The 12,023-nt window shown below is 36.9% G+C and overlaps 1 protein-coding gene across 2 annotated transcripts in view; it reads left to right on the forward strand.

Annotated features, from left to right (window-relative positions):
• The first annotated feature begins 943 nt into the window (after positions 1 to 943).
• Positions 944 to 12,023, forward strand: part of ANKRD13C (ankyrin repeat domain 13C) — a 78,438-nt gene continuing 67,358 nt past the window's right edge. For both annotated transcript variants that reach the window (XM_022581102.3, XM_089921116.1), the window contains exon 1: positions 944 to 1,697. In XM_022581102.3, coding sequence (XP_022436810.1) covers positions 1,253 to 1,697 — 445 coding nt within the window. In that variant the 5' untranslated portion in view covers positions 944 to 1,252. The remainder of the gene's footprint in view (positions 1,698 to 12,023) is intronic.

Below are 12,023 nucleotides of genomic sequence, written 5' to 3' on the forward strand. Positions count from 1 at the left end.
TAAAGTTGGTTTAAGAAAGAGTTTTGAGAGAAGCAGGTGTCAGAGTAAATGGGACTTAGGAGAGATAAACAGGTTAATATCTTTCGGACATTGCTAACTCCTCTGCCCTCCAGTTCCCAACAGCTTTAGTTATTTTGTCAAGGTCAGATTTATGTTCTTCAGAATTTGACGCTAGGTCGAGGCTGGCCATGAACTAGTCCAGCGATATTCCGGTTACACAATTATTGTTTGCCATCCTTCAGAGTCCACTCCCCATGCTTTAACTCTGACGCCTGCCCGAAATTCATTCATCCGACAATATTTGAATGACCTCCCCTCTCCCAGTCTGCTGAATAGCCTGTTATCCAGGGTCAGCCCCTAAACTTCGGTGGTGGCTTTTCTGACACTCCAACACTAAAATTTGCCTTCCCCCCCTTTTTTTTTTTCGTGCAACCCAGCACTCCGCATCCACTTCATTCGCAGTTACATTTTGTACTCAATTGCTTGACTATCTTTCCTCCTCTAACGAGCACCTTGGAGCCAGGAGTGGTGTTTTATAAATCTACTAGCAGAGTGTACGGCACGAAGTAGATGCTTAGCGAAAGTTTATTGAATGAGTGTCCTGTGCATTTCAGTGACATCATATCCTGTGTGCCTTGGCGTCAGTCAGCACTCCTGAGGGAGGCCCAGAGGTCGCAGGGTTTGTCATTGTTTATAACGTGCATCGAATATCTCAAACGCAGGCTAAGGTTTCAGACGGCCTACAAGAAGCGCGGCCATCAGGACGCTGGATCCCGGTCTTTTAGTTCAGAGACTGCAGCTTGGGGCGGGAACCCACTGCCTGGGAAGCGCCGGCATTCTGCAACCCTGGGAACAGAACCTGCGAGGGAGGGAGCGGGCAGCTCACTTATCGCGGTGTTTCCTCCCTCCTCCCTCCCAGGGGAGTTCTCGCGAGAGAAGCCAGGGGAAGATGGCCGTCCCCTGTTTTTCGGTGTGAAGCAGTGGCGGCGGCTGCGGCGGTGGAGACGGGGATTCTGGTGTCGTGGGCACCTGAACTCTAGCTCCCCCCAGCGAGCGCGCGTCCCTTCGTGCCTAGGCGAGAGCCGGCTTTTCTTCCTCCGGGAGATGCGTTTGTCCCGGGCTCGGGGGCGCTCTGGGAGTTCATGCTGCGCTGGAGTATCCTGGCCACCGCTCTAATCGCCTTGTGCGGCCGCAGCGCAAGCTTCGTCGCCAGGGGTGAACCTCCTGGATCCCCTCTCTGCCCCTGGCGGCGATGACCGGGGAGAAGATCCGCTCATTGCGGAGGGACCACAAGCCCAGCAAAGAAGAGGGGGACCTGCTGGAGCCCGGGGATGAGGAAGCGGCGGCTGCCCTCGGCGGCACCTTTACCGGAGGCAGGATTGGCACAGGCAGCAGCAGCAAGGGCGGTAGAGCCTGTCATAAGATCTTCAGTAACCATCACCACCGGCTACAGCTGAAGACAGCTCCGGCCTCCTCCAATCCCCCCGGCGCCCCGGCCCTGCCGCTGCACAATTCCTCCGTGACTACCACCTCCCAGTCCCCGGCTCTTTTAGCGGGCACCAACCCCGTTGCTGTCGTCGCAGGTGGAGGCAGTTGCCCCGCACACTACCCGGTGCACGAGTGCGTCTTCAAGGGGGATGTGAGGAGACTGTCCTCTCTCATCCGCACGCACAATATCGGGCAGAAAGATAATCACGGTGAGGAGTGCTCGCCCCTGTCCACCTCTCCTTCCCAGAGCCTAGGTTGTGTCTCCCCAGGCCTCTGAAATCCTAACAGACCCTTCTTTCCTCTCTTTTGCCCACCATTCCAAGCCAAATGCCCGTAAATCTTGTAATAGCATGCCAGTGGTTTCGGGATTGGTTCTTGTGGGTGCGAAGGAATGTTTCTTCCTTGGCTACTTCAAACTCTTAGAAGCTGTTTGGTTTATGTTTGAGACAGGGCTTCAGTGTGTTGATTCTTGACCATAAGAAATTTTAGATTGCCTCTCATCCAACCTGGTTATCATCCATTGTTTATTGAACTGTATCTTTTCTTCTTCAACCCCCCTACCCCCTTGGGATCTTGAATTTTGAACATATAAATTACCCAACTCCCTTCATTGCCCAGGTACAAATCCCAACCTGACTGCAACTGGTTGTGATTTCTACGTGTCATCAGGTTGTCTGTTTCTTTTCTTTCTTTTTTCTTCTACTTTTAGGAAGCTTAGTTTGGTACAAAGTGTTTACACTTTGCAAATGCTTTGATTTCTGAAAGCCACAGTACAAATTTGTTGGCATTTGATACCTGGAGCATGTAAAGTGACTTCTGAGTGGCTAAGATTTTGTTGAAGTAGAGCTTAGAGTTTTTTGCTTGTTTTAGATAGATAATTGCTAATAGTAATGTTTTATCTTGATGATCTGTGACTAAAAATAGTACTATGATTTTTCATAGTAACCTCATCATATCCTACATGACAACATATAGTGTCATTTGTTAGTCAAGGACTGTATTTCTACTTTTTGCTTTAATTTATTAGCTGAATTTTTTTCTGTTTCTTCTAAAAACATAATGTGACTGAGTTGACATTTAAGCCACAGTAAATTAATGAAAACTATTGTCAACACTGATATTTTCAACATTTGATAGGCCGTTTTAAACTGGGTAGTTGGCAAATATTTTTAATAGCTCGGCTTTTAACTGAACGTGAGTATTGTATACATTCAGTTAGAACACACTCAACTCTGCTCAAAATAGTGCAACACATTAATGAAATACTTGCCTGTGGAATAACCTCCCTTAATTCTGTTGGACTCTAGGCTTCTTATGTACAATTAGGGCAAAAATTGACATTAAAAAAAAAAAGTAAGATTTCTGTTGGTTGTATAATTCTCTAACAACTGCATTTGTATTCTGAATTTACAATATTGTAAGAATTACTACCTCTCATTTATCAAAAATCAAATCCTCCAGAGTGTTCCTAAAAGCTGCACCCAGTTTTTCATTCCTACATTTAATTTACTTAATTACTTTACTGTTGTTGCAACGACATAATATTGTTCGTTCATGGTAATTATTTTCTAACCCTTTGGGAAACAGTTTTTAGTGGGAGATCTGTTGTAGCTTCGGGTTGTTTAGTTATTAGGACATTTTTCAGATTTGGTCTTCATAGTAGCTATATATATATATATAGTTTATCTTATGGCCATTGCCTTTAAATTGTAGAGTTCCATTACATTGAAATGTACCTGAAAACAGATAAAACTTTGTTTTTGAGAGTTGATTCCCTTTGAAAGAAGAAAGAGGTGACTATGACTGACAAAGTATGATAGTATAGTATGTTAGAACTGATTTTCTTGACTGATCACAGAAGGTACTGAATTGCAGGATTATTGGGCTTGCATATGTCATCTAGCATTTACGAGTTGGTTTGTTAAAGTACAAATTCTGTTCAAAGTAATTAGAATCCTGAATATCCTTGAACTCTTCCTTAGCCCACTGAAATTCTCTAAGTCGTCTTGATATACTAAATGCTTGCATTGTACTTAGCTGCCCTTACATTGTTGATTTTATTTTTTTTATTGACGTATAGTTGACTTACAATGTTTCAGGTGTACAGCAAAGCGATTCAGTTTTATATATATATGTATTTTAGATTTTTTCAGATTATTTTCCATTATAGGTTATTGCAAGATACTGAGTATAGTTCCCTGTACTATACAGTAGGTCCTTGTTGTTTATCTGTTTTATATATAGTAGTGTGTATCTGTTAATCCCAAATTCCCAATTTATCACCCCCCTCCCTTTCCCCTTTGGTAATCATAAATTTGTTTTTTATGTCTGTGAGTCTATTTCTGTTTTGAAAATAAGTTCATTTGTATCATTTTTTTAGATTTCACATATAAGTGATATCATAAGATATTTGTCTTTCTCCGATTTACTTAGTCTGATAATCTAGGTCAATCTATATTGCTGCAAATGGCAATTATTTCATTCTTCTTTATGGCTGAGTAGTATTCCATTGTCTATATATCCCACATCTTCTTTATCCATTCATCTATCCGTGGACATTTAAATTACTTCCATGTCTTGGCTATTGTAAATTGTGCTGCTATGTACACTGGTGTGCATGTATCTTTTCAAATTAGAGTTTTCATCTTTTCTAGATATATGCCCAGGAGTGGGATTGATGGATCATATGGTAACTCTATCTTTAGTTTTTTAAGGAACCTCCATACTGTTCTTAAAAGCTGCACCAGGTTACATTCTGTTACATTGTTGATATTTTTGATGAATGTAACCAATGGTTCACATACCTGTGGAAAATGTAATTGTTTTGCCTGCAATTTACATTCTCATCTCCTGCAGTGAAGACTCCTAAGGAAGAGTGGCTTCTATTTAATGTGCTACTTCTTTAATCTCCTTTTCCCCTGTAGCTGCATAATTTCCCTGCTATAGTACATTACTTTTACTCATGAAATTTTACTAACCTGGATACTTTAGTCTTTTTAGATTATTTTTCCTTTCAAATTACAAAAGATAAATGTGTTTTGAGTCACCCAACAAAAACAAGCTCTTTGTTATATTTGGATTGTTATAGCATGATGAGTACATAGCAGAATCATACACTCATACAGGTGCATAGCAGAGCCATACAATTATATCACATCATATGACATAGTTTTATATTCATTAGATGTTCCTTCCGTAATGTAATGATGATGATGATCATCATCAAAGATAATAGTTTATTAAATACATCAGCGCTATGCTAAGTGTTTACATACATTATTACATTTAATTCTCACAATAACCCTGCTATAAAGGGTAGCTTTATCCTTGTTTTAAAGGTGAGGAAAGTGAAGCCTGGAGAGGCAAGGAAACTTTGCCAAAGTTGCATACTTAGTAAATAAGCTCCAAAGCTGGGAACTGAACTGACAGCAGGAACTCCAAAGCACATGATCAGCCTGTTTGTAAATATTTCTGTTGATCGGGATGCACTATTTTGCAAAGAAGTCAATTTTAATAATGTGTATGTGGCAATTTATGGCAAAGTTCTTTAATATATATTTCTCATTTAGTACTTGTAGAGAGAGAATGCCACTGAACAGCTCACAGAGATTTTCTGTAGAGCCCAAATCTCTCACTGTTGTTATGTTTCTTTTTATGTAATGGCACGGATAAATAGGCTACTTTGTCTACATGATAGCCCTTTAGGTATTTGACAAGCAAGAGGTATCATGTTCTCCTTATCTTCAGGTTAAACATTCCTAACTTCCGTATCCATTCTTCATATGACATGGTTTATAAAATTTTAAGAATGGTCCCTGAAACACAGTAAATGCTGTAGAGGTGTATTAAAAAAGTAAATGAAAATCTTAGTCATCTTCTTTTAGTGAAACTCTGGTTTGTTAGTTCTTTCCTTTGAGGATGGTGCCCAGAACTAGCCTTAGTGTTGAAGCTATAGTAGCCTCATCAGCAAAGACAGAGACTATATTTATTGCTCTAAGGAATACACATTTAGTAATGTATATTAGTAAAGAGCATACATTAAATAATAGAGTACAAGAGTATGTAGATTTTTTAATACTGTTTATTCTCAAGTAAGTGGCTGTCTTTCTGTTCTGTCCTTTCTTGTCCTTATTTTTTTTTTTAACCTCAAAACATGACTTTACATTTATTAATTTTTATCTTGTTAATCTTGATCCTTTATTCTACCTACCTGGAAAGCTTATTGAATCCTAATTTGGTCACTATTTAGCTCACTGTTCATTAGCTCTTTCAGTTTGCAGTGATCTCTGAATTGAAAAACTTTTTTTGGTGTGTGTGTATGTATGTGTATTTACAAATTATTGTCAAATTGAGTAGGAGCAAGGATAGAGCTTTTTCTTTTATGGAAAAATGTTAGTTGAGTTTGAATTGCTTTTTCTAAGCCATCAATTATATTAAGGAATACTGTATTTGGATCCAAACATATCTCTTGAAATATAAGTTAAATACAGTAACAGCCATAATATCATATATATACTGTGTTCAAATATGCCAATGATTTTGACACATGGTATATTTAATAACAGCTTTTCTCGGGTGGGGAAAAAGATACATTAAGTGTACAAAAATTACTTAAACCTTATATCATTAGTATATCTTTAGTTATATACCCCCTTTTTTTTTTTTTAGTATAGGATTAAAGTTTAAGTCTAGGCTTTTTTTCACATTGAGTGTGAAGATTTTTCTGAATCCTTTTTTGCTATTGGTAGTTAAACAAAGCATCATGGTAACATGCTATTTTTTTTATAGTTGGTGCTAATGATTTTTACTTCTTCCCCTTTAGAACTGAGAATGCTTATGAAGTTTACAGAAGACTTTCTTGATTTTGACTGCATCCTATTTGTTAAACTTGTAATTTTGTTTTTTCCCTTAATTGAGTCAAATATCTTTGGAAGTTAAGCACCTTATCTTGGACATTAGTCAGAAGCTTTTAGGGGCCAGAGTGACAAAAGTTCTTGATATATGAATTGCTCAAACCAGCGTTTCCTAGATGTGAAAATTTCTGATCTATTCTGAGAGGTTTGGCGGTTTCTACTGCCTTTAATTACATTGTCTGGCATGTCACAAGCCATCTTCTCTATACACAGTTAATTTTCATTTTTACTGAATTGTAGTGTAATCTTCTTGAAGCTATTTTACATAGTGATTAGAGATTTCAAATTTAAAATAAAAGTCAGTTTGAGATTATTCCTGCCAATGCAGGTAACTCAATGAAGTGATAAAGAAATGGTTAACTTGTGTCTGGTGGCTGACAGATTTCTTCAGACAGAGATTTTAAAACATCTTACGTTCAGAAAATTTAAAAATGTAAATTTGAGAATGGAGGCGATAGGAAATCTTTTTGGTGCCCATACAATATGTTTATTTTGGCTTATTCTCTATGAATTGATCTTTCTTTTGATATCATTTTCTCTGCTTCGTTTTTGTCCCTAACCTTCATGATGGGTGATACAAGAGAATAAAGCACAATATGTCTGTTTGAGAAAAGGCGACTATAAAGGTAAACTTTGCATGGAAAAAGAAATCTTGAAGTCTCAGGTGAACAATTTTAGTCAAGAGGCACATCTTTAAAAGAGCACTAGTAGTTTTGTATCTGTCCTCCTCGTGTTTTGTAGTCTTTTCTGAATTTTGTTTTTGGAAGGCATACTTCATTTTCCCTTAGGAAAAAAAAGTGGTTTCTGGAGGCCCAAGATAATCCATTAAAGTTTTATGCACTGTCACTGGGTATGAGGGTGATTTGTCTGTGAAATCTGTCACTCCACTGATCCTGTGGGGTTGATTCAGTTGATCTCCATGACTGTATGAATAGAACCTTCTTCCTTTCACCTTTTCCTGCATGTGCATCTCCAACAGAATAGGACTGTCCTGGTGTTAAATGAGTTTCCTGATGCCATCATCATTAGCACTATAGAACATGAACTGCTACTTGAAATTGTGATATGAACACATCTGCAGAGCTACCTCTGAAGAGCTGCCTTCACTGAACCACAGTAGAAGTAGGAAGTCTGACCTTCAAACTTTGGCAAAAAAGGAAGCAGAAATGAGCAATTACTGATGATATTGTGTCCTGGGCATCGGCAATGAGGCAGGAGAATTCTGGAGGACTTATTGGAGAACTGAATATGTCTGTCCCAAGTTAATGGCATTCATAAGTCATAGAAATCTAAATGAAGAGTACAAGGTAATTGTCAGGATGCTTTGTGTTCTAGAAAAGGAGTGTAGATTCTCAAAAATTGGATAGGGGCTGGAAAGACAAACAGTATATTCCTGTTCATATACCATTTATTTCACTGGGGAGCGGTAGAAGATCAGTTTTAGAGCAAGACAGAAGCATGTCAAATGAGGGTAGGAAAAAGGGAAAAGGTCTCTTTTCTAACTGTTTAAAGATTATGAATGGTGTTAGTTATCAGGATATGTGAGGTTTAACTGTGTGGTTGCATTTCATCTGTTCTTAAGCCTGTTAGTCTTGTTGGTATCCCAAAGATCATCTGTAAAACTAGAAGGCTTTTTCTATATATGGAATCAGACCTGAGTTGGAGACCATGCTTCTCTACAAACTGGTTTTTATGTAATTATACTATTTATTTAACTGCTGAAATAAGTCGATATAATAATATCTATCTCTTGGGGCATTATAGTCTTAAATGGGAGACCACACTTGAAAATATTTTAATGATGAAGGCTCATATCATAGTAATATCCATTAATATCAATATCTTGCTCTACTTTTGCTGTGACGTCCCTTTCAGTAGAGGACATTCTAGTTTTTGAGGTTTAGTTAGGACTTCATTCAATTGAGGTTTTATCTGCTTCTTGAATTTATACTGCCTATCAGTTTGCTAAAAGGTTTATTTGCCTCTCCTGTCAGTCATCTTTCGTCTACTACTGGTGCAACTTGGTTCAGAACATTTGGATTCTTGGCTGTAGATATCTGTCAGGTGTGTTCATTTATCCTCTCTTAATCAGCACTGCGCTGACTTCTATAAAGCCACCTGTGCTGTGTTGCATATCCTCTTGGATATTGGTTGGCTTTCATAGAGAATTGTGTGGATATCTGCATTGTCCTGAGGTAAAATGCTTTTTGGAGAGTAAAAATAGATTTTAACACTATTCTAATGGTTCTTCATAGTTTTTTTCCCCCTTTTTTTGTTCATTCATTCCTTCACTTAACAGATATATACTGAACTCCTAATATGTGATAAACAGTGTTTTAGGTGCTGGGGTTACAGCAGTGAACAAAATGAACAAAGTCATTCCTGCTGTCAGGGAGCTTACATTCTAATGGGGGAAGATAAATAATAAACGAACTAATAAAAATATAGTAAAGAGAATATGGCAGAAAAGAGTTTTAGGCAGAGAATTGCAAACACAAAGGTACCATGTTCAAAGAATAGTGTGGCTGGAACAGGCAGAGAGTGGTAGGATATGGGAGATTTTGAGACCGGGGTGTAAACATGTAGAATTTTTGTAGGCCATTGTTAAGGATTTTGGCTTTTACTTTGAATAACATAGGAAACTATTTGAGGGTTTTGAATAGTCAGGTAACATGATCTGATTTTAAAAGGCTCTTTCTGGCTACTATATGAGGCAGAAAAGAAACTTTGGTGGGGGGCATGGGTCAATTTAACATGCTGTTATTATAAGTGGGGGTAACTGGAAATAATGAGAAGGTAGAGCTGGTTAGGAGTCGATGATAGATTGAAAGTAATGTGTGTGTGTGAGTTTTAGTACTATAGTACCATTTATGAGAGAAAGCACAAAAATTCTCCCTTTTTATTGCTTGCTTGGATGAGACTCGAAGATGTCTGTGGAAGCTGGAGCTGTGTTGGTTCTAGGACTTGTAATTTCCTGCTTTGCTCCCTCGTTAGGGGGCACATGAAGTCAAAACTATTTTTGTAATAACCCAAAGTCATTGTTTGCCTTTTTCACAGCGCTGACATTTTCACTGATGGTACAAAAGCAGTGGTGGGTAAAATTGTTGGAACATTAGCATGAATCAGGGCACCAAACTGCTAGTAGTCATTGTATTATTCACTGCCGTGTACTTGAAGTAGGAAAAAAAAAAAAGCCAATTTCACAATGTCTTTGATGAAGGTGTAGAAATTGTTAATTTTTAAAGTCTTAATCTTGAGTACATACTTTTTATTCTTTGTGACATAATGTGAATTATGCATAATACTTTTCTGCTGCATACTGAAGAGAAAAAAAGGGAGAACATTTGTGCAGTTGAGTTGTAAGCCAAACTAGCTGCTTTTGTCATGGAACACCATTTTTATTTGAAAGAACAGCTTACACACAAACTATGATTATCACAATTTGGATATTTGGCATACATTTTCTGGAAATTGGATGAAGTGAACCTGTGACCTCAAGGAAAACAATTGACAATATTTGTTGCCAATTAAAAAATTCAAGCTTTGAAATGAAATTTAGAATTTGGAAAACTTGTCTCTGTCACTGTAAGCTTGACAGCTTCCTAGTATTTAAAGACTGTTCTGGTCAGATTGGTGATATTACTAAATGTGATTTAAAAATTTTTGTATACTGAAATGTGTTGACATTTGGAAGATCTGCATAACTCAGTAAATCAGTATATTTTAGACTGATCAACGCCTGATGTTACAAAACCATGCATCAGTAAAAGATCCATTCAAAGTGTAAGAGAAACCAATGAATTTCAGAGTACCACAGTACAAAAAATGTATTGATACGGTTTGAGATCTCACATGGCAACAAACCTTAAAGAAATAACCACTTACTAAGTTTTGGTGTAGTATCAAAGAATACCGCCAATTATTTGGAAAGGCTGTTAAAATACTCCTCTTTCTTTTTTCAAGTGTATATCGTCTGAATCTGGATTTTCTTCATATACTTCACAACAGCATTTACACCTGACTGAATGCAGAACCAGTTATAAAAACCCAGCTGTCTTCTGTTAGGCCAGACATTAAATTAAATTTGTTTTTATTTTTAATTAAAGAATTTAAAATAGTACCACTCTTGTCATTCTTTTTGTTTTGTTTTGGAAAATTGCAGTTTTTTTCATAAAAAAATTATATTAACATGTAATGGTTTTAACAATTTTAATTTCTAACGTAAACAGCAATAGATTTATTCATATAAGAAATTTTTGGGATCTTCAATAATTCTTAAGAGTATAATGGGGTCTTGAAACCAGAAAGTTTGAAATCTGTTGGTATAGTAAAAAGAATACTGATTTTAGAGTCATGATTCCCACAATTTCTGGATATGTAATTTTAAGAAATTACTTAACCATTTTTAGATGTATTTTTCTTATGACATGTGAAATAGGAATAATCTTTGTCTCACAGGGTTAGGGAGCAAATTAAATAAGATATCTAAAGTATACAGCATAGTGCTGGGCACATAGTATATAATATATGCCCTGTAAATGCCAGCCATTTGGTTGATAATTTGCATACTTAGACTATAGTGGTCTTAATATTACTGGAATGTTTTTTACTCATTTAACGAAACAGAGTACAGTTTTGTTTACCAAGTTAGAACCAAGGCATCCAATTTCAGATTTAAAAGTATATTTTGAAAAGTTAACAGAGAAAGTTATTTTAAGTTTTTAGTGTCCTTTGTGTAACAAATTAGTTCAAGCAGTAGGTTGAGGACTTAGAAAACTGAGGGGATAGTAGGTAAAGGGTCAAACTAGGATACTTGAGCACTTAGTTTCATGATACATTTAGTCAGTAAAGTAAATGTGGTATTGGGTAGATAATGATGTTGATAAAGATTATTTTGCATTTAAAATATTGAAATCAAAGCATGACATTTGGCATCCTTGATTGTAAGTAGTATGTATTTCTGATTGTGTTCTTACCTTAAAGTGAGAGGGACTGGATCGTTGAACTCAAAGTCATTTCTGGTTCATAAATCTTTTGAAATCGTGATTAATTTGGACTTGTAATGGGAAGTTCCATTTGTAACTTAAGTAGGTGCTGAGGCTTTTACCTTTTCATCTATATGTTCTTGGAGGGTTTAAGAAAACAAAGAGTACTTATCTAGGTACATAAATGCCTTGATTTCTTCACCTGTATGCTCTAGAGTGTAAGTTTTTGAATAGTTACTATGTTCACATGCTACAAAAGTATAAAAAGATATAAAAGGATATGATGTAAAAATACAATTTCTCTCCCACCTGTCTTTATCCACCCAGTTATCCTCTTTGACAGCAGCTAGTGTTATCAGTTTCTTGTTTTCTTTTTCTGCTACCATTTAGAACATGGTACTTTTTTTTTCTCCTGAAAGATAGGGAAGTGAAGAAAGAACTATTACAACCTTTCCTACTATTAGGACAAAAATGGATATTCAGAAATTTATATGTTTGATTTTAAATGTCTTTCTCTTTTCTTATTTTTAAATTTATATCTCCAGCCTCGACTTCTCCTTGGAGTTCCAGATTTTATAATTATCTCCACTTGGGAATCTCAGAGATATTTCAAAATTTATTTGTCCAAAATGGAGTT

This window comes from Delphinapterus leucas, chromosome 1 (genome assembly GCF_059928025.1).
Source record: "Delphinapterus leucas isolate spDelLeu-1000000601 "Yukka" chromosome 1, BTC_Dleu_Yukka2, whole genome shotgun sequence".
Classification (NCBI taxonomy): Eukaryota; Metazoa; Chordata; class Mammalia; order Artiodactyla; family Monodontidae; genus Delphinapterus; species Delphinapterus leucas.